Below are 23,544 nucleotides of genomic sequence, written 5' to 3' on the forward strand. Positions count from 1 at the left end.
CTTCCCTTACCAGAACAAAGCTCATAAAAAGGAAATGTGAGGCATCCATGAGGGTGCTAGGAAGATATGGTGAGTAATAAGAAATGTTTGGAAGGAGATTTGAGAAGTGGATTTTACTCACTCCGTATATTGATAAAGGCTTATCATGTTCTTTTGCAAAACCACATGGTGAGACACTGTTTTTAAATGTTAATGCATCTTTAGAGAATAATCAGTAACGTTTGATGGCTTGCGCTAGCTCTAGGAGAAGCTTTGTTGTTTAAGAAAAGAAACAGCATTCATCTAGAGTTTCTTGTCATTACTGGATGGAAGAAAGGTTATTGCTTTAGTTAAAAAAAAAAAAAAGAACTGAATGATAAGCACTATAAAATACTTATCTTCCCCGATGTCTCTGGGATAATGTGAACTGAAAGGAAATGCTTATCTCAGCTGAAGGACAACTTTTGGTCACATGACTTCTTTTACAGAGCTAGGTTCTTTTAAGAATATGGGATAGAGGTAGAGGCACCTGTTTAAAACACTGAAATATACACCAGATGTAGTCCCCTTCCAAGTTCTGCTACTTGATAACCATGGGTAAGCCACACACAATCTTTTGTGCCTCAGCTTCTGCAATGGGACAATAATTGGTGTAATGGTATCACCAACATGAAAAGTAATTTTGACATCCCTACAAGTTACCGTATATGAGCGAGGTGTTGCATAATAATATATTTTAAAAACACAGCTTTTTGTTGTGTGTAGTTATCTAAAGGAGCATTGCCTCATTAGCTGGCAGATTTATGTTTGCTGAAGCAATCTATGAGCCACGTATGGCTCACCTCCAGGGCTGAGTTCAGCTGCGTATCAATGGGTAGTGCTGGCAGTTGGCTGCCCAAAGCATCCGTTTTCTCATGCATGAAAGAGCAGAATTCAGTCCTGGATACTCTTTGATTATTCTCAAGAATGGACTACCTTTTAAAAATAATTACAGATTTTGGCATTTCCACTTCTGACATCAAATGAGGGCTGCCTCTAGGAGGCCTACCTTTTAGAAAGCATGAGGACCTTTGAGCAAAAATAAGACATTTTTAGATATCTCTTAACAAGCACAAAAAGTGAGGCCAAAATCACCACTCAGTTTTGATATTCATAGGCACATGCATTTTTCATTTTTAGTTTTAGTTTTTAAGTTCATGATAATTTTCCTCATTTTTGTTAACTCATCAGGGATTTGTCTATTTTCTGTTTTCATTTTAAATGCTAGCTTTCTTTTCTTTGTTTCATACATCCTACTGACAGAGCATAGAAATCAAGTCAGATAAGGGAGTGTATTTCCTTTCTGAATAGGTGTATTTCCTTTTCTCACTGCAGCAAACTGCTGTTTCACACATGACAAGAGGATTCCGTTCTGGGGAGAATCATACTTAACCATTAAGAAACAGCTTGTACAAATAAGAACCAGGAGTGAAACCACTGTCTGATGAATTTTCCTGTGAGGAGGTTATGTCATTGTGTGACCCTGGATGATTAACTTTACATTGCAGTGTATATACTTCCTTCTCCATTCGTTCTCCTGTCTTACCTACTTCAGTGTATTCAGGGCTAGAACTGTTTCTCGTTGTATGTACATTTAGCAACTAGTACAACATATATTGCCACATTGCAAAATCCATGTATGAATAGCACTACATAGCTAAGATTGCACCTTGTGCTACACGCATTGGGTCACGGAATGATAGACACGCATGATAACAAGCCACAGACCCATGGAGTCCCCTGTCTCCCCATGGAGGCATTTGCTGTGGGTCGGCAGGTGCAAATATGACCCGGTGGTTATGTAACTGAGACACGCCTCTGGGATGGTGGGGCAAATGCCAGGGACACACAAGTTTGGGGGTGATGTGAAGAGCACATTGAGTCATTTGATGGGGACGGGGTGTCTCCTGTAGTCAGGGAGTGTGAAGCAGGAGCAAAATGGTGGTATTTCATGTTGATTGCCATGAGGCTTGGCCAGCTCTGCAGGTCTGTTGGCTGCATCCACACTGGCTCAAGGCCTAATTTGTTTACTGCGCTTGCAAGATCACCTCTGGAGGAGAGTTCCCCAGAAAACCATGTGCCTGCTTAAATGCTACGCTATGAGCCCAGGGATGCCAGGGCTGGACTGTCTCACTCCGTCTGGTCCATTTGCCATGCAATGACCATGTGATCGATCTGAGACAGGCAGGATGGCCTGTGAAGGATCCTTTCCAGGAAGGCCCTGATGTTGTCCATTGCAAGGGGAGGTGATATTTGGAGAGAGCCTGAACTTTGACCAACACTGTAGATGCCACATGTCATATCTTTGTACTACCTCAGACTCCAGCCACTGTGGCCTGTACAGCTCAGGTTTACTGTAAACGCAGCCCTTCAATCTGTTCATATAGTCTAAACCTTGAGAAAAATCCATGTAACCCCAACTGGAGTCTTGATCCTCTGCTCTCACCCATGGCCATGGCTGCAAGGATCTATCTAGTCACATGAACAAGGCATTCATTCGCTGTGGGGTTCTATTTCCTAGTGAGAAACACAGGCTGTTGGGGGTGTATTTTCTAGCAAAGCCACTGCAGCCTAAGGCAAGCAGCGATGTCTCACGCTGCCTTGCCCAGATCCTACTTTCCTCTGCACACTTTCCCTCCCAGTATGCTGGACAGAGAGCTAGTCACACAGACACACACGCTGCATGGCCCATAGTGTCTCTGCTGTTGAGTGAAACACATTTTCTCCAAGGAAAGGAACAAAGAAAAAAGGATTGATCTTAAAAAAAAAAAAATCCACTCACACACACAGAAAGGGGAAAAAGAAGAGGGCAAAATTTTTCCTTACAGTCGGTTGTGATTTCATAGGGGGAGTTGAGGCGTGCATCTCCGCAGGGTGAAGTGCTCACATACAGATGGAACAGGATGTTCTCGCGCAGCCTGTAGCCTCCCTCTTTTAATCGCACGAAGATTGATCGCTCCCAGTCTTCTTGCCGTTTGCTATGATCACAAAAGAGGTTCCAGGTCATTTGTTACATGCCAAATCAGAAGCATTTCTGCTCTGTGTCTGTGTTTTCCTCCCTGTGTTTGTTTGTTTTTATTAGCACCTGGCATCATATATTGTGCCTACTGACAACAAGAGAAAAATAATAAGCTTCTTCAAGTGAAGAAATGTTTGAAGGAGGTCAGATCTGTCAATATGCTTTTGGCTTGCTTACCTGGAATATATTCTAACAATAGTGTGTGTGGTTATTTGAAGGATAACTCTTCTTCTACACAGGTACAGACGCGTGAACATATTGATTTTGAAGTGGTTCTGGTGCATGAAGAAAAGAAAAGTTCTTTTTGGCTCTCTTGGGAGAAAATCAGCTCTGCTTATCAAAGTGCCCAGGCAGATGTTTAAATCCCATTAACGTTGCTGTGACGGAGATGTGTTTTTATATGTGTTTGTGTGTGTTATTTTATGACCCTTGTCAACCCTCCCCTTGCCCCCGGCAGACTCGGCCAAAAATGAGCATTGCTTTTCTTCCCGTTCAACCACAGCCACCTATGGGAGTGCCAGCCAACAGCTAGCAGGGTCTTCTGGGTCACTCGGCGTTTCTGGAAGCCAGAAGCCATCCTGAAAAGTGAGGGCGAAACTTGCACAGGCTTTTCTCAGCTGAGTTGAAAAAGAGACTTATTAAGATGAAGCTTTTATCTCCGAAGTGGTTCAGCAGCTAGATGGGGACACAGCGCACATGTTCCATTAGCAACAGCTGCCCGGGAGGCCAAATCCCTCCCAGTCCTGCCGTTTACAGCAAGAGCTGGCATTACGACTATGCTGTGGTACAGTTTCTCTGATGATTTACATTTGTGAAGACATGGGTGATTTCTCTAACAGACAGCTGCCTCTAATACGTATAGTTGGGTGATGGTCATGATCATAATTTTGAGGGTGAAAATGCGATTAGTGAAATTATAATTTTGAGACTCCTTTCCCTCTAATGCCCTGGTCTTTCCATCAAAAAGTCAAGAGTCTTTTTATAGGAATGCCTCTGATCAGAAGGGCATCCGCAGGTAATGATTTTCCAAGGAGCCTCTTAATAAGCCAGAATTTTACTCACTGCAGGGCAGCCTATTTACTGAAGCAATTTCTGCTGGTTTCTCTGCCTCCTGTGAAAACAGGGGGGCTTTCCACCCAACCTCCAAGCAACTCCTTGGATTTAATCCAAGCTGCCTCTGCCTGTTTTTCCCTGGTGCAGCCTCTGTGCTATTGAAGCTGTTTGGCTGTCACTCTTGCATGGTTTGGGTGTTTTGTCATTGTTTGATGCTGGGACGTGTTTGCTGTCAGGTGGAATTTACAGGCACATTTCCTCACCTGTCAGGAACGGTGAGCCACACTGGCTTCCCGAGCACAGGCTGCCACATGCAGCTCCTTCATTTTTCTACTGGCCGTGGTGGAATTTCCCAACTGCACTAATTATATTATCGCCCTGATACAAGCCTCTGAAAAAATAAAATACCTGTAAGCCCTGCTGCTCGGACTTTAGAGCAATTGCAGTTGCTTTTAAATAATTCACTGCAAAATCAGCCGGGAGACTACAAAGCTGTGCAGTCCTAATGCCTGCTATTACTCTGCTAAACCTTATTAAAGTGGGGGGCAGCTTGCACTGCTTAGAAACAGTTGCTAGGTAGGGTTGGAGCAGTCGTTCAGTGGGCTGGATTACAGGAGTTCACAGTAATCAGCACCCATTCTGTTTTTACTAGTTATTTTTTTTCACCGATTAATCTTGCTGTCTTCCTACTCCATATGTACTGGGAATCTGCAGCCAATGCGACTGATGGTTTGGGTGATGGACAGCTGCTCTCAAAATAGATGGCAGGGCTATAGGGCAAGGCAGCTTGGCTCTTCCTCCAGGAGGCTGAGCTTGTCTTTATCCCATATGCTCCTGACTTGCCTTTGGGATGGCTTTCTGGGGATTTTCAAACGTGAGATTTGTGCCTGCACAGTGGCTGAATGGATTTAATTATGACACTCTGAAGTTGTTGCTATAAATGAGTTTTGGATGCAGTAACGTCTATTGCAGGGTTTGCAGGAGGTCTGGAGTGTGGGAGGCCTGGGGAATTCCTATGTCTCCAAGGGTAATGCAGTAACCTTGTAAAAATGGGTCAGGAGGAGCGTAAGATGCACTTTTTCAAAGGCACTTCTCCCCCAGACTTTCCTCCTGCCTTCTCAAATGGATAGTCATTTTGAGCTGTGATGGGGGAAATGAGTTTGCAGTAGCAGTAGCTTGCAATGCTGCTTTGCACTGTCATACCCGACTGCACAAAGCAATGAGGAGAGAAGCCCATAGCGAGCCCACAAATGTCATGCATTCAGCAGGTGGCATTAGTGTGTCAGTTCAACATGCTGATGGTGGCTAAGAGAGGCAGAATTTGTCCCTAACTTTTGCCCCTTATGTATTTTCTATCCCATTTCAGGTAGTATTTGACAAATGATTACAGGCTTCAACATGAATAAGAGAGGAAACTGCAGGTTAGAAGAAGTTAGAATTTCAGCAGGACAGTTAGGAATCGAGGCTGATTCAAGAGGCTGATTTAAGAATGTGCTTAACTTTAATCTTGTGCCTGAGTTCATCATTATTTATCATAACACATGCGTATGCTTTGAGTTGACTTTGAGAGGATCTAAGTATGTACTTATGGCTTAATATATGTGAAGTGTTTTGCTGAAATAAGGCCTTATGCTCTAGAAGAGAAGTAGAGGAGCTATTTTTAGCATGTAAATGTAGGTATGGGAAGCTTCTAGTAATACATACATGTCTGCTGTACAGCATGGCATCCTAGAGAAACTCTAACAGCAAACTTACTTAAAAGGGAAGTCCGTTAAGAAACTACAAGGACAGAAGCAAGAATTAGTTGATGTACAACAAGAAGCTGTCTTAACTGGAGCAAATTTGACTGAAGTGGATGAAGAGTATCCAGTGCTTTTTTATGCACAAAATCAACAGTGGGTTGCATCTGGCTCCCTGGAAGAACTTAGTTTCTGGTAAAAGTCATCCCTGTGGAACCTACAGGGTCATTACTGTGGTGAGATAACTATGCTGCTGATTTATTTTAACAATAGGCTATTAGTTTTAGTTTTCTTAAAAAATAGAAAAAAAAGAAAAGAATTGAGTCTTTGTTTTTTCTCTATAGATCAGTCAGTATAAGTAATCTCACTGAAGTCAATAAAAATTTTACTGCCATCATTGCAAGAGGAATCAGATTATAATTTTTGTGTACCTTTTCATTGAGGTTTATAAAAAAAAACTTCTCAGAAGGTCTTTCTCTTCCTTCTTTTGTACATTAGAAAATTTGGGTCTTGCTTTTCGTCTTTTTCGTGAAAGTCTTGAAAATTAGAGGATTATAGTTGTCATAAAAATGAAATCCGGGAGGAGTAAGGGTTTTAATCAGACTAGTTAGAAGACCATAAGGCTTTAGCTGTGTTTTTTAGCTTTTGTTTAACTCAAACTCAAGACAATGAATTGTTGAAAGAAAGTTTCCTTTTGAAGTATTTGTCACTCCTACTTCTTAGGGAGGATAGAGTTCCCATTCTGGAACTCTCTTTCCCAAGAAAAGTCCGTAGAACTACACCTCAAATGTTTAGAAATATGAAAAGAGGGAAAAAAAATGCAATTTAAATATTGCTGTAACTTTGACTCGTGGATAAGATTATCTGCCCTGAGCCTTCTACAGTTCAAGTATCTGAAGGAGTCACCCTATGCCATCTCTATAGCAGTGGAAAAAAATTGGCCCCAGTATAAGGCAATACATCTTTACAATAGATATCTAAAACAGGTCTGACGAATCATGCTCCGGAGACGCCCATTTCTCTGCACTAATGGGCTCTAGGGGATCTAGTCCACACTTGACTGACTGATTTTTAGACTTATCAAGCGAGGTGTCAAGAGGTAAATTCCAGTCAGCATCTCCCCTCACCGTTCATTCTACATCCCGGCTTTCTCCTGCCTCCTTGTCCCTGCTCTTTGAAAGCCCTCATGCTACATTCAGATGCTTTCCTTTCACTGAAGTCAATGACGGTATTTACAAATCCTGGAGAAGGGTTTCCTTTACAAGGAAAACAATATATTGAAAAAAAAAATTGATATTGGAAATTGCTAAAGTTTGAGATCAATTTGAGTAGGTAGACTAGATGGGAGGAAGATGTGTGAGAAGTAGGGAATAGTCTCCACAGAACTGACTTGCCTGTTCCATGGGGAAGGATGGAGAATTTGAGCTCTTTGAGGCAAGAACTATATCTTCACTCTTTTTTGGGGTTCAGGAACCATCTTTTTGATCTCAGTTCATATACCACTTTGTACAACAGGCTCCCGGCCCATGAGAGGACTTTAATTTGGACGAGATTAATGCAAACGCATAACAACACAGATGCCATCTTTGTCTTTTCCCTAAGCCTGAGGAACTGGTGGCCAGTGAGTTTCGCTGATTTCACCTGCCTGTCCTACAAACCTGTCCTTTTAGCTATGCAGTAGCATCATGTGGTTTCTCTTTCAGTTGGAGTTATCGCTCTTTTTCTAGAAAAAAAGGGGCAAGTGTGGCTTTAATATGCAGAAAATGTGATTTACATTTCTTTTGAACACTCCGATTTTCTTACGATATGCTAAAGTTCCTAAATTAGTACTGGTAATGAAGACTAGGTTGTAACTCACTGTTTTGCTTCTGCATAGGCTTCAAGGAAGCAAAATATGGTTTGAAAACATTTGCAGTTTTGTCTTTCAAAGGTGCTTAGCCTTGACAATTTTGGCTGAGATTTTTATCATGTGCACAGGTTAGAGAAGCTGTGGTGGCTGTTCTTGACTGAACAGAGAGAGATTTGAAGCTATTGTGAACAGAGTTCCTGCTGCACTGAGGATTCTCTTAACAAAAGGTTGTTAACATTGATCCAAATAACATAATAATATGACTGAACATGTTAGGGAGGTGGATCAATACAGTAGTTCAAGATACAGTGGTAGCAGTTCTATCCCAAGAGACTATAGCACAAAGCAAGTACTGGGGTTGCTAACTGTTGAAAACACAGTAATTTAATGTAAACTTGAAAGCAATACAGATTGAAATAGAGAGACTACTGTCTTTGATTAAACCCTTTAAGGCTCTTGTTCCCCTTTGTTAGCCAAGCTCATCTACTCAATAAACGTTCTTGTCTTCCTCCCTGGCCAGAAGTAAAAATAACCGTCACTCCTTTTACTCCCGCTTCAGTGACGACAATATCATAGCTGATCACAAGAACACACAATCCTGCTCAGAAATCCTGTGTCTGTGACCTGATGCAAAACCTGCTGGAATCAAAGGGAATTTTTGCCTAGAGGTTACTGGTCTTTTTAGACAAAGCCCCATGAAAAAGCAGGCAAAAACAAAGGGCAGAGGAATGGCTTTTTATTTATTTTCTTTTCTTCCTTCTTTCCTTCCTTCCTTGCTTCCTTCCATATAATGGAACAAATGCCACCTCAACTTCACTTTTACTTGTCTAGGAGCAAAGGATAATTCAGGTTGGAAGGGACCTCAGCAGGTCTCTAGCTCAACCTCCTGCTCAGAGCAGGGTGAGCTATGAGATAAGACCAGTCTGCTCCAGGCTTTGTCCAGCTGGGCCATGAAAACCTCCAGGGCTGGAGACTGCACAAGTTCTCTGGGCAACCGCCTCCACTGCCTGACTGTCCTCATGGGAAAACAAGTTTTATATCCAGACTGAGTCTCTCCTTTTTCAACTTGAGTCTGTTGTCTCTCATCCTCCCACCATGCACTGCTGTGCAGAGCCCAGCTCCATCTTCTTGATGACCTCCCTGTAGGTACCAGGGGGCTGTTGTTGGGTTCCCCTGCAGCTGTCCCTTCTCCAGGCTGAACAAGCCCAGCTCCCACAGCCTCTGCACAGGGCAAGTGCTCCAGCCCTTGAGCATCTTAATCATCTCCACTGAACTTATTCCTGTACTGAGGCCCAAGGGTGAATGCAGTAGGTGGAGGTGGCCTAACGAGTGCTGAGTAGAAGGGGACAATCACTTCCCTAGATCAGCTATTTGTAGAGCCCAGGATGCTATTGGCCCTCTTTGCTGCTAGGACATGCTGCTGGTTCACATTCAGTTTGCTGTCAGCCAAAACCCCCAAGTCCTTTTCAGCAGAGATGCTTCCCAGCTAGTCAAATCCCAGTCTGTGTTGTTGCAGGTGGTTCTTTTCTTCCAGGTGCAGGACTTTGCATTTCTCCTTGTTAAATTTCCATAAAATTCCTGTTGGTCCAGTCCTCCAGCCTGTCTAGGTCCTTCTGGACCTCCATGTCCTTAAGCATGTCCGCTGTTCCCCCCAGTTTGGTGTCATCTACAAAGTGTATGAGCAAGCACCCTATAACCTTTCCCATATAATTGATAGAGATGTTAAACAGAATAGGTCCCAGGATAGACTACCCGTGCTGTACCCCACTTGTTACTGGCCTCCGGGTAGAATAAGGCCCATTAACCATTTAAATGGATAAATGGCTAACCATTTAAGAGGTAACAAGGTGGGTTTGGCTGAAGACAAAAACAATAATACTCACCAGATTTCTCTGTAATAACTCTACATGCTCTAATATTTTAAAATATCATAAAGTAGGAGTGATAGCATCTTGTGCTTTGGTACCAAGTTTACCGATTGTTAACACTCATTGGCTCTCTAGTGAGTCAATGAAGGCATTAATGATCAATATATCACTTCCTTGAGATATTTCAGCAACAGCAAGGAAGATAGGAAAATGTCTGCAGTGAGCAAAATGACCCTCATCCAGGCTCTGACCAGTGAGTGGTATTAATAAGCCTGCACGTAAAGATTTGTACAAAACCATCAGGCTTCATAAAACCCAACTTTATGACTCATATCTAATAGCTACTGAAAGAAAATCAGCTGAAGTAAAGGAGCTCATGACCCAACACTCCAGATTATCTAACTTGTCTTTTCTTCTGTACAGTTTATCGGTCATTCATCAGCCACAGACTCAGAAACAACAACATAAAGAAACTAATAGTTCAGATGTCTGGAGGATGGATCTGTTCAACAAAGACCATATAACATTCCTGAAGCATTAATAGAATTCAGTTACCTTAAGTGGAGCTCCAGCTGTGAGTAAAGGAAGTGAAGAAATGCTCTCCTTGCCACAATTTCTGCATGACAGTCATTGACCGCAAGCCCTTGGTCATTAAGGTATTCTCCATTTATACATTTGGTACCCGATGACAGCACAATAACCTGAGCTTGCCTGATGTCCAAACCTGTAGAAAGAAAAACAAAAGGATTGTGAAGTTACTTACTGTGGGTGAGTATGATATCACAATTGTTAAAAGTTCTTGCAGCCCACACTTTAACGTGGCAGCTGAGACAGCCCTAATGGGATGCTTGTAAAGATGATGATATGGCCTTTGGAATATGCAGGAGTATCACATCTCTGTGTTATTTGAATAATAAGGGACCTATTTCAGCCTTGCTGCTAATTCCAAGATAAAAGCTTGCCATGAAGTTTACTTATTAAATCAATAAGTACATCATACGAAAGCACATGCTATAGGAAGATAATAAAGAACTCCTGCAGTGCTGATAAATGGCCTGTTTTTTATGAGCTGTTGAAGACATTTTCTGGTGGGAACACACTCCCTGTAATGCTAGTTTTCATTGCTGTTGCACTAGTGTTAAATAAAATGCAAGTAACAGTTTTGGAGCTGCTCTTTAAAAATTTCAGAGAACAAAGAGATCTGACTTTCAGCCCAGGCTTCTCTTCTGTTTCCCCAAAAGCAGCTACATCAGTGCTCTTCCATTGTGCCCCCAGGGATGGAGCATTCCTTGCTGAGACCGTCTCTGTCCGTCTGCCACCTCTCCAGATTAAAAGGGATGGCAACTGAAGGACGTGCCTTTCTTGTTCCAAATAGAAACTTTATAGGATTAAATCCTGATTTATTTGGAGTCAATAACAAAATGCTCACAGGCTTCAACAGGACCTAGGTTTCACTCCAGAATATAGTTCATTCATCCCTGAGGACAGTTTCAAAGAAGAATTCAGAATGAACTGAGCTAAAACTGAAATAAGCTATTGAACAGCACATTTCAGGATACAGCTCTCTGAATAACAAAGAACAAAGAAGCAACTCTTGGAATAAAGGACTGTTCTGGCTGATAGGTGCTACATCTGGAGGTGACAAGAAGTGCTTAAAAGCGTCAAACTCTGTTTGACAGCTACACACAATTAGTGTGGGTAGGCAAACACGTGCAGCATAGCAAGTCACACTGCTAGGGCACCGTTTGGTTGTGCTCATGAGGTCCTTGGTGCCATTCGAGATGCCCTCAGTGTTCTGTGTAACCTCCAGCTCCTGGTGCAGGAAGGCTCGGGTGTCTGGGACGTTCTGCACTATCCCCATCCATCCCTCATGGAAGTGCGCACCCTAGGGTGACTCAGTGGAAATAGATGCCTACATTCAGGCAACTGAATCAAGCCTTCAAAGTCTGATGAATCAGTGATTAAGACAGGCCTGAGGCTGCAAGTGCTCACAATAATCTTACCGGAGGCCAAATATTTCTGATTTTAACACATTTTACTGGGGAATGCACACTGAATCTGCACACACATTTACTTTGTTCTTATTTCTGTGATTTTATTTTAGCTGGAAAAAGCCTCTGAAATTTATTTTATAGTCATCAACCTTTTTTTATGTTGAAGTCTATTGAGTGGCAGAAAAAACATGAAATTGCAGAGACTTTTCTGATTTGGAAGCACCATGCTTGGACCCATAAGACCTATAGGCTGGATATGAAAAAAGAGCAGAAAGAAGAGGGGAAGAATACTTTAAAAATAAAGCCCTGGTGCTACTGGTGATGTCCCAGTTTGTAAATTAGGACTCATAACACTTCACAGTCCCCTCGCAGTACTGGGACTAGTGGTGGATGACAGACTACAGCAGTATTGCCATGCTTAATGTATACAATGTCAAATGATACCAAAATTATCTTGTGCCTTTCTGAGTATGACAGCTACTTCAGTAGTCCAAAAACTTTACTAGCATTGCAACTTTGCAGTACTGTGGCGTTAGTGCAGGAGATATCAATATTGTGAAAAATTCAATTAATGACACCTAGTCTCCTGGTCATGACAGACCATGACTAGAAAACCAGAGAGGTGAAGATGCTGGAGCATGTGGGAGAATGCAGAGGAGAAATGGAATTAAAAAGTGTTTGTGTTTATTCTAGTTTTGTTACTGTTGTTGAGAAAAATGTTTGAGGTAAACAAATGGCTTCTTCCCTCCCCTCCCCCCCCCCCCCCCCCCCCGAAATAAAGGTATTTATACTCTGAATTGATGTACCGTCACTCTGCTTTAGGGGCATTGCTGTTTTGACAAAGGCAGTTGGTGTCTTAGGTCAGATTGATGTTCATTTAGGTGACTCTGTTGTTTGCATTGGCTAGTACCAAACATTTCATGAGGCTTTGCAAGTAGCAGAGGTATTTATGTCCCACCGAGCATCTCAAAAAGTAGCTTATGCTTGTCTAACTACTCAACATATGGTACTTTCCTTGGCTGGAAGGTTCATGATAAGAATCAGATTTTTTTGGTGCAATTTTATTTATTTACAAAGAAAGTACACAGAGTTTTATTTTCCTCAACATAGTAGAAATAAAATAGCAACAGGCAGTTCCCTACTTCAGAAATCCACAAGCCTTTTTTCCAGCCAGCCCTGCGCCTGAGGAGCTCTGTCAATACTTCTTCTCAGGGCAGTGACACCAGCTGCTTCTTCCTCTTTTTATCCTGACGTTCTGCTTCTTTCACCTTCTGAAGTATGCCCTAATGTGCCTCCCCATCTCTCCCTTCACCTTGCAATCAATGCACCGGGCTTTGCAAATACAGAGAAAATCATCTTGGGAAGCCATCTTGTTCTCCAGGAGGTATAATTTCTTCATCCCCTCCCAATCAATGCAAAACTTTGTGTGATTCCTTTTTTTATTTCCAACATTTTACCTATAAATGAGCTTAACTCCCTTCTAGCATGAGGGTAAGATCATTAACATGCCCAGCATTTTGTATGAGGTCTAGATTTGTTCACAAATCAAAGGCAGTTTTACAAAGACACCCAATACCTATCAATGCAGCAATAATATGAATGCTTCTGATGTTGTTTGCTATTATAATGTCCACCCACACAATAATAGCAAGCTTGCTTTGGATGTTCATTTTTGGGTGAACTAACCCCATGTATCAGCTGTCAGTGACAGGGTGCCCCTGTAAAGTTATCACATGCTGACACAGACTAATGTGTCTGTCAGTCCTGGTGGGGTACATGTGTTTGCTGAACATCACATCAGTATTTCCTGGAGTGCAGACGACGGTTTCCATGAATCCAGACAACCAGTCTGTGTGCTAGACACTAAATGTCTCCAAGTATCTCCCACTCGCAGAGACAGAAAATAACCCATGTTCCTCCATGCTCAGAAATATCAAGAGTTATGTCTCACTACCAAAGTGCTCAGAGACACCCAGGTGTACAAGGCTTACACATTAGCTCTGAAATATTTACACCTCCCTGGGGAGCCAAATGGGGAAAGCAATCTGTGACCAACGTACCACAATTTAATACTGCTTGTGAGGGCACCTTGCATGATGAGAAATACTTCCAACAACCTGACAGCTGCCCTGTGTGTTCAGGAGCATATATGCTAACACATAATTCTTTTGCAGGCCTTATTTTGTACATACATGGAGTTTTATTCCCTCTGAAATGCTTGATATTACTTCCCATGAATATAAGAAGAACTAGTTTGTGAGAATAAGACAAGCGATGCCCAGCTGGTGAAGGCAAATTTTACCAGTCACTGATCACACTGGCATTTTATGCAGCGTTTCCAGTCCTTAAGCCTAGATGCTTGCTACTAGTCATTCACTGTTGATAGGCACTTCTGTACATTTGTCCATTTTGCATAGGAAACAATCATTAGTAAGTGTTGTTATTAATATTTATTGACTGCTTTATGTTGCCTGTAGAATACTTTATGTTTCTCAAGTGATTTCTAGTTAGGAATGTTGGACCACCTCCTAAAGATTGATTAACTTAACCTCAAAACATGTGGCAGATCTAGAGCTAGCACACCATCACATTATGCTTGGGAAAGCAGAGGCATTGAGCGTGGCAAAATCCGTATGTAGCACTAACCTGGCACCACCAGCTGTATGCCACCTTCCTGGCTCTGGGGTTTAAAGCAGGATATAATCCTAGGCTCTTAACATGACCCACATTCTTCCTGAGGGGAACCCATCTCAGATTAAAGACCCAGGGATCTAACTCTTTGTTCGGGTCATTTGACAAACAAGAAGAAATGGGCTACATTATTATGACCTTAACTCCTGACCCATTGATTCTCAGAGCTCATGAAGCATTTCTTTCCCTCACTGCCTTGTGCGAAGTAACGTTTGAGGAGACATTAGGTTAACAGTAACTAGAGAACGATTTATAACAGGCACCTGCATTAGGTTTCTATTATTTGCCTAAAGACTCCTAATAGTTTTCAATTTGAAAAGGAAATGGAGCAGGGGAAAGGAAATTGGGGAGCTGTGTCAGCACGCAGGCTGGATACTGGCTGATGCTCTGTTCACAGGGACAGCTGGGAGAGCAGCGATGGAATTTGCAACATTTTATTTGCAGAAATTATGCCAATTCATTAGCTACATTACAGAACAAAAATATATTTATAAATGACTCACTCACTTCGATCACAGATTCAGTCTAATGATCTGGCAAGGTAATGAGTCTTTCTCCTACTCTGCTGAAAACTTGAACCCCTCCGGGGCTCTGGCGTGCAGGGTTTTCTCTCGCAGTGAGAGCAGTGTGGAGGGAACCTTGACCCTGACAATGTTCATTTTTTATTTTTGTCATTGATAGTCCAGACTTTCCTGTCATAGTTGAGCAGCTGAAGAGAAAATGGGTTTTATTAGGGCCATTTTCAGTTTGCTGACACCAGCGGTGGGATTCATCTCAGCTCATTTTGAATAACAAGAGTTTAGATGTCTGTGGCAGAGCTAATTGCTACAGACTCCCTTTATAGTCAATGGAGAGAAACTTTCCTGGGAGGTGATTCATCCGGCCTGTTTTAGCTTTTTGCTTTTGAATAGCCTGAACTACACCTCAAAAGTGCCGATTTCTCTTCACGAAGAAGACCTGCAGCTGACTAGCGGCAGGGTAGTTTTCTAGTTCTAGTTGTACTATAGACAACCGCTTGTGATAAGATTTCTCCAACCCCAAGTAACCAAAGATCATGAATCAAAAGCCCCCAAAACATGAGTATGGAAGCAGAACAAATCTAATGTCTTTCATTAAAGTTTTGCTTTCTGATTTTTGAACTTCCTGATGTCATTTTTTTCTATTTTTTAAAATATTAATTAGGGTTATTTTTTTTTAATAGTCATGCTAAGATACTTATGGATTATCAGATTACCTCGAGCTGGGCCACTACAGAAACAAATCAAACATTCTGATTGCCGATGCTGTCTTCCCTATATTTTCTCTGAAAATATCAGCTCTGAGACCACAGAGCTTGCAACAGAAATGATTCAGGAAGATGCTGACAGAAGAGACAAGTAAGCAAGAAAAAATACAAAGGTTTGCTCAGCAAATAAGCGGAGTATGGAGAACTGGCTGACATCTTATGGACTACAGTTATGAGCTGTGCTTTTAAGTCAGGCATGACAATAAATGCAAATTGTCTACACCCATCTGCTCCGAGAGAGACAGCTCTACCAATAAAACCGGAGAGGCAGATTCTTGGCTAGTCGAATCAAAGTTTCAATTGACTTTAATAGATTTACTCTTACTTCTAGTGTGCAATGGTCATTAAGACTTTCCATAATGAAGAATTTGTAGCCCTAACTATCTGAGTGTTGGAAAAGAAAAATCAAAATCACTAGATAATTGCAAGAGGTGTTGACTGTTACATGCAATCAGTAAACTGCATTTGCTTACACTAACTCTGAATCACACCTGCTGTATATCAGAGAAAGGCAGTGCCTTCTCTTCAAGAACTTCTGTGGTATTCAGTGGCTAAATTCATATTGAAATGGATTGAGTTTGCAACTGCTAATGCCAGCATACAACCGGGATCACAGTTGGGCTTCTAAGCAGGTGGCACAACACATACAGAAACACCAGTCAGTATGCAATCCTCTGTTTCACTACATGTTTTAGACCCTTTTAGCAGTAATGAAATCTATCTTCTTTTTCAATGTGACACCATGAAGACAACTCACTCCCTGGAATACGCTCATTTTAAATAAGAAAAAAAAAAACAGAAAAAATCAGGTTTGATTAATTTAAAATAAGTCTACCTCTTTTATTGGGTTGGAGACAACTGACACAAAATACTATGCAGTAAAAGGAAAAGCCAGAAATAATGATAGTGTAACATCAGCCCTTGTGAATAATTCATAGGGTACAATTTCATATTATTTTAAACGGTGCTGCTTTTCTCTCTGATAAGCAATAATTTTGTGTTCTTTCTTTACCTTTTTCTAACAAATCAGTCAAAAGGATTCTCTATTGTTATCTGCAAAAAAATGCATTTGGAATAATTTTCGAAGTGGCTTAATAGAGCTCTGATCACACAGGAGCTTTTTTTTTTAATACTCACTTCTCATAGCTGAATAAGTTTAGGTTTCCATTTCAGGTTTGTTTAGGGAAGGAAAATTTCTTGATGCTACATAGCACTGACGAGTCCTATATTATTTTCTGTTATCTTCTTCCCTGGAAGCTCTACTATATCAGTAGTATGACCTTAATTTTGCAATAAGAGATAGTTAGGACCTGAAAGGGCAGTGATGCTGGAAGAGCTCCATACTGAACCATGCCTTGGGCGCAGTCCTGCACTTGATTGCCCCAAGGCAGGTCTTTACTCCTGCTCAGAGCCTGGCTGGATGTGGTGCCTTCGGCAGACCCATGGCTTCTGCTGAAGGACTGAGGGCTGCGCACTGTGCCCGGGTTGTGGGCAGTGTCCAACGACGGCTGCTTCAGCAGAAGAGGTGAAGAGCTCCCCAATTTCTGCCGTACCAGTTATAGTGACTGTGATAATTCTAGTGAAAAACAGGTGCCAGGGACATTAACGGACCACACTGTCTATATCCCATAGCTCTCACCTGGGTGTCCAGATGGACAGATCTGAGGTGCATGGGGGGTTTACTTGAAGCACTGGTGCATAAAAAACTGGGAAGGAAGGAGAATGTTAAGGACTCATTATGAAATGTAATAGTAGGAGTATGAACAAAAGACAAATATAGATCTAGCAAATATTAGGAATAAAAAGATTGCTGGTGGTGCAGTTAATGATATTTAGGGGTGTAAATGGAATACAAACTTTGAAACGCTGTGATTGCCCAGGGATTTCCTTTCTTGATGCCAAACTACTATGGGTTATAGGAAAGCAAATGTATTGTATTTCTGTGGGAAGAGGGTGTTTGGAGGGAAACTCTGAGAGATTCATATTTGCTTCCCTTATTTATACTGTGGTTAGTCCTGCCTGTTACTACGCTGACTAGGGAGAGCTAGTCTTTGTGGTGCTCTTCATTTTGGTCAGTGCATGAAGAGGGGCAGAGACTCAGGCCTCTCTGCCGTGATCTCTGATCCCTACGAGGTGGAAGCAGCGGCCAGAGTATTGTCTGAGAACGGCCATGGCTTTCCTTTAATAGCCAGGCATAGTAAACTTTCCCTGATACCAAGGGGCGCTTGTTTGAGAACAAATTTCAAATTCAGTTCCAGTGGAAGAAAAATCCCATTCTGAAACAAGCCAAATTTGAACTGCTGGATCAGATCTCTGGATGCCTGAAAAAAGCATCCAGAGATGGTCCATCAATCCATTTTCCTACACATTTCCATGCAGGTCTTTTCAGTAAGTCTCATGCACACTGAGGATTGCCTAACCCAAGAAAAGCAGGGAGAGGAAGTTACATCAGAAAACAGGGACAAAGCTGCTAAGAGCTGCAGAGGAAAGTGACTCAGGAGGAAAGAGTACAATAATTAAATATGTAAAACTGTGGTAAGCTACACCTATAAAAGTAGAATAAGTGCCTGCAAGTATCTGAAGGATGCAAACCCCAAGGACTGAGGTGGTACCAAATGTTTATGGCAGTATAACTGAAGCCCTGCGATGAAATCACAGAAAATAAAAGATAGGCTGAATAACTGGTGAGAATTATTAACAATGAGGTCTATTAGATGAAAATAGTCTCCCAAGGTAGTGTTGAAAGCCCCATTGCTAACTGATTCATTTAAATCTAGACTACAATAAGCACTTAGGAATGCACCACAGGGAACAATCTTGCACTTGCAGGGAAATGGACTCAATGACATAGTGGTCTTTTCCAGTTCTAATTTCTATGGTCCATTTCTCTCCTTCCCTTAGCAGAGGGAAATGAGACAATCCCATCAGTTTTGCTTCTGAGGAGCGTGGAAGAAGATAGTGCTGTGCTTGCAAGCATCAATGTCCCTTCCCTTCCCTCCCCTTCCCTTCCCTTCCCTTCCCTTCCCTTCCCTTCCGCTCTGTGGAATTTGGGAATCTGGAGGGGGAGAAGAGAGGGTCAACCCAGGCCGCTCCATGCTTCATCCCTAAACCAAATCCACAAGGATTTTTTTTGTTTAAATTGATAGTGACACAATCAATATTACCTGAGGCTTCTTTCCTTTCATGTGAGCTTGAACACAATTTTCTCCTCAGGAGCAGAGCTGTATAGAGGCTTATAGATAATTCCTAATTTTTAAACAGAGCTGACTTGAGCTATCGCTGCCAGGCCCTGAGTTCTGCTATCTGTGTTTTGCTAATAAATGCTGGATCACTAATACTAAGGCATAAAGTAAATTGACAGTCCTGCACTGCTTTATATGCTAGTGAGAGCCTTAATTGCACTGAGAAAGGATGAAGTCCTGAATGTGAATTTTGGCAGATAAGTGCAGGAGGAACTTAAATACTTTCTCCCTTAAGTGTACTTGCAATTTTAAAATCTTTCTATGTTTTTCACTAACTCTTGCAAGTAAAAGCAATGGTTGATCACAGCAAGCTTTTATTCCTCCAAGAAGCACCTCTTTTTTTTTAGGATGAGATGCACTGTATGCATTGAGACTGGGACAGTTTCAAATTTGGCCTATCATAGACCAGAATGAAAATCTGAATTTTCCAGTTCCTTGCTTGACACACTTAGGGTCAGAAACACAAGTTTCTATTTTTTATTTGCATGTTTTATGTTAATTATTTGACCCATCCCCGTGGCCAATGCAATCATGTGCAACACAAAACTGGGGCCTCACCCACACCTAGATGTTGAGAGGTTTCAGCAACTATTTCAACTGGAAATATTCTTTACACAACAAGAATCAAACAGCGAGAATCTTTTGGGATAAAAGACTTCACGTCTGCAAAGAGCTAGTTGCTCCGAAACAGAAACCAGAAGAACCAGTAGGGAAGAAGTGGAGAAGACGTTTGCCACTGGAGCTGCCCAGAAGCCACCAACAAGAAAGCGTGAAGACACCTACAGCAGCGGGGCTCTCCCCTGAGCTGAGGGGAAGTTCCTCAGGTCACTTGGGATCCACTCCCACAGCCCTCTCCCAGCGGCAGTCACCTACTTTCCTGGCACCTTCACCTTTTGCGGGAGGCAGTGGTTCTGACTCTTCTAAATCACAGCTGTGGAGGGGAGAGAGGTAAAGGCTGTCACCTTTTTCACTGTAAGCTAGAGCACTTATGCAGTAGGTGGAAAATGGAGGTAAAATGCCCTCTTCAGACTGGGAGATTCTCCCATGGGAGAGGCTAAGACTGCTGATATGAAAGGGGCGCTCTACCCTTTCCTGCTGAATCTAGGCTACCAAACGGTGAAGACAACGGGGTTGGGTTAGGCAACAAAAACAGGCGGATGTGGGCCTGTGGGACATACTGACTGGGGTTCTCACCTACAAAAATGAAGCTCATATGGCCATGTCCCATCCTACATTTTCTGTCTCAGTCAGCGTACCTTGAATTGTTTCCTGTTTCTTGGCACTAATTTAACAGAAGAGATGGCCGAAAATCACACTTGCTGCAGAGGTGCTTGCAGCAACACATCTTAGCCCATGTTTTAAAAGAAGTGGTGAGTCCGGTGCAGCTGCACTTTTAGCTGTAAGCCCTCAGACTCGTTTTCCTGGAGTGTGGACACCTAAACCTGCTGTTGGGCTGCAGAGATCCCTATCAGCCCATTATAGGTCCATATTGTAAAATCAAGTAACGAAAATGTGGAACTAGGATGTGCTCATAGAGTTTGAAATTATTTAGAGTGAATCCGAATGTTATTGGCTTAAGGTTTATAAACAGAGGAAAGCAGATTTCTGAGAAACAGACTGATATATATGGTTTCTAACCAGATATCTATCTACCTATCTAAAAATATATCTGAAAAGGCTGGTAATGACATGTCAACTTGGGCACATGTAAATGGTGGATAACATTTCCAACAACGCCAAACAACTTTGGGCCACCTCCTTAAAAGCATTGTGCAACAGAGGCAGAGGAGAACTCATGAGATTTTCCAAAAGCACATTTGCAGTTTGGGCACCCAGTTTCCATTTCAGGAATCTAAGTCTCGTGAAATCCCAAGTCTCACTAGGACACACGCTCTTACGCATCTATCTAGCTCTGCAAATGGGACTAAAGAGCCTAAGTCACTCATATCTTTTGAAAATATTCTTCTGTATGACACATCTTCCAGCAGTCTGCTCTGGGCACTGTTCTGTGAATTGTTCACAGTTGCACTTTTTGGTTACTTGAATCCAACCTAGGATAGTGCAGATTGATAGTCTACGTAGGGCCTGAATTTTCTACTATATTTTACTAGTCTCCAACTTCCCTACTTAAGCTAAGGAGCAGAAAGCAACTGGCCATCAATATTCTTGATTATACTTAGATGTCTATATGTCTATAAAGATGCATGGAGACGTATTGTCAACTTTACTTTTTTCTGTTATTCCACTTAGCAATTACTAAGATCCATTCCACGAGATAGGGATGATAATTTCCCACCTTTTATCACAGCATGAAACTGCCATTTAGGACCCTTTTGTCCAGTTCATCTTCATTTCATATAAGATAAGTGAAAAGACCTCCTAGTTTGCTTTTAACATCAAAATGATTGTCAGATAAAAAAAAAAAAAAGTAAGAAAAGACAGGAAAGAGAGCAAACTGAAGTGACAAATCAACTTATAACCTCTTTCTATGAATGCCCTGCTCCTGTGGAAAGGACTGAACTTTCTTAGCGCTTCATTTTTAACAGAACGCATGACAAGAAGTTCCTATCAGTATTTAAACTGCTAAGATTTGTCAAACACAAATGGGGGAATAGTGTTTAAATAGCAGTCTCATTTTATCTGCAGTGATTATGAGAGACTTTTCTTCGGAAAAAGGACCTCAGCGATAATAGATCATCTCTGGAATAAATGACAGTTATTCTTTATCACATCCAGTGATTTTAGGTAGAGCACAAATGTATGCACATATCTGCTCAGAGCTGGCAAAGGCAAACTCTGCCGGTGGTGTAAATAAATGCAGTTCGGCTTTCCCGGCTGTCAAATCTCAGACACCTCCCATGCAACGCGCACAACTAACTCCAACTCTACGCTTCCCGGGAGCTGAGCCTCTCGCCTCCTGCAGCCCTGGCGTGCTGCACCGCTCGGCTCTTCTCCCCGAGGGCTTGTGCTCCGGTAAAACTTGCTGGCCTGCCGCTGCCCCACGTGCGGGGCAGAGCTGCCCGCCCGGCAGCTCCTCCGCAAGAGCGGTGTCTCGCCAGCGGCTCCTCGCCCTCCTGCATCCGAGAGCCTGTGACTGCGTGCGTCGGGGATGGAGGTAGGGGAGAGCCCTGGGCTTTTGCATTTGTTGGTCCCTGTTAGAAAATATGAGTTCACTTGCCCTTTGCTTTCACCAACTGTATCAACTGGCCTAATAATAATTACAATAAAAAAAGTATTTCTTCCTACAAACTTCTCTAAGAAAATGGTAAAGCAGATCAGTGGGTCAAAATAAGATGCCCAAATTGCATCTGAGAGTCAGAGTCACATGGGAAGAGGAGGAAGTGGTAGGTTACCTTCATTTGTGACACCAAGAAAGGTTGTGTCCAAGGACATAATATTATTGCTACATACCCCGAAATTAAGTATGTCCCCTCTGCATGGTCAGCCATCAGTGCTTGCCTTTGCCTTTGTCTTTCTGGCCTGGGGGGTTGCCAACTTCAAGTCATAAAGCAAAATCCCTGGCCATATTGGAGAAAACACCTGGACCGTAGGCATTGTCCCCACAGCAGGTGGCATGTTTATAGTAAAAGAAGTGGACAGTCTGGTTGGAAATCACGGGAAGGTGACAAAATTGAGCACTACATATGTCAGAATCGATATATGAAGCCCCAGCATACTCTGTAAATTATCCTTTCAGTGGTATCCTTTCACATTGTCTGGCAGTAAATATACAAATGGATTCAGGTGACTGAGGCTGACAGGCTCCTTTCTATAGTCTAAGACTCAGCCCCTCTGTCCTCTTCTTTCAACACAATCTGCTTTGAAAGGAAACAATCACAGAAAAGCAAAATAATATTCCCAAAGCATAACATCCATTTACAGAACTAGTCTGATTCCTAAACCTAGCGCTGTGCATCAAGGGTCACACATGATCTCTGTAAACAAACAAATAAATAAAACACAAAATAAAATTGTAAGTGCTGCATAATAAGGACAATGTCTGTACAATTTGCAAAATATTACAGTATAACACTCTCAGATAAGTGAAGGCTTCTTCCCTTAGAAGCTTCCCAGACACCAATAAGGCAGGTGAAGGGTTGTGAATTATTCACAGCTGCTCTTACGGTTTTGCTACTTGAATCCAACCTGGGATACGGCAGATTGATAAGGGCATAAGCTGAAACAAGAGAGACTGGTTATAAAGAGAAACTTTTTCATGATGAGGACAGTCAGGCAGTGGAACAAGTCACTCAGAGAAGCTGTGCAGTCTCCATCCTTAGGGGTTTTAAAGATCTGACTGAAGAAAGTCCTGAGAAAATCAGTTTGACCTTGTACCTGACCCTGCTTTGATCAGAGGGTTGGACTGGAGACCTCTTGAGATCTCTTCTGATTTGAATGATCCTGTGATCATAACACTATAGAATGAGCCATCTAAAAGTAAAGAAACTGGGGAATTTCTGATTTTTTTGTAAGATTTTTGTGCTTGGTAGCAACTAGAAAATATGAATGAGACAAAAAGCCAAGTCTGTGAGTCTAGTTTGAAGCACAGTCTTCTTGTCCTTGGTGCCTCTTGCAACCAAAACATGTTTCAGAGAAACCCTCATTAACATCAGGAGCAACATATAACATAAGGCTACATTCTCTTGTTTTAAGATTGTATTTCAAAATTCTGTTTCCAATTTTGGAATTCAGAACTTTCCCCTTGTTTGAACAAAATTGGCTCTTCTGATTTTCAAAACATTGTAATGTTTCTGAACTCAGTGGACAAATAAACTTAGTGAACTTA

The 23,544-nt window shown here is 42.0% G+C and overlaps 1 protein-coding gene across 1 annotated transcript in view; it reads right to left on the minus strand.

Annotated features, from left to right (window-relative positions):
* The window catches only part of ADARB2 (adenosine deaminase RNA specific B2 (inactive)), a 325,000-nt gene that overhangs the window by 38,540 nt on the left and 262,916 nt on the right, over nt 1-23,544 (minus strand). Inside the window, exons 5-6 of the mRNA XM_009683959.2 lie at nt 10,102-10,270; nt 2,845-2,996 (exon numbers count right to left, since the gene is read on the minus strand). Of these exons, the coding sequence (XP_009682254.1) occupies nt 2,845-2,996; nt 10,102-10,270 (321 nt within the window). The remainder of the gene's footprint in view (nt 1-2,844; nt 2,997-10,101; nt 10,271-23,544) is intronic.

The sequence above is a fragment of the Struthio camelus genome, chromosome 2 (assembly GCF_040807025.1).
Source record: "Struthio camelus isolate bStrCam1 chromosome 2, bStrCam1.hap1, whole genome shotgun sequence".
NCBI lineage: Eukaryota > Metazoa > Chordata > Aves > Struthioniformes > Struthionidae > Struthio > Struthio camelus.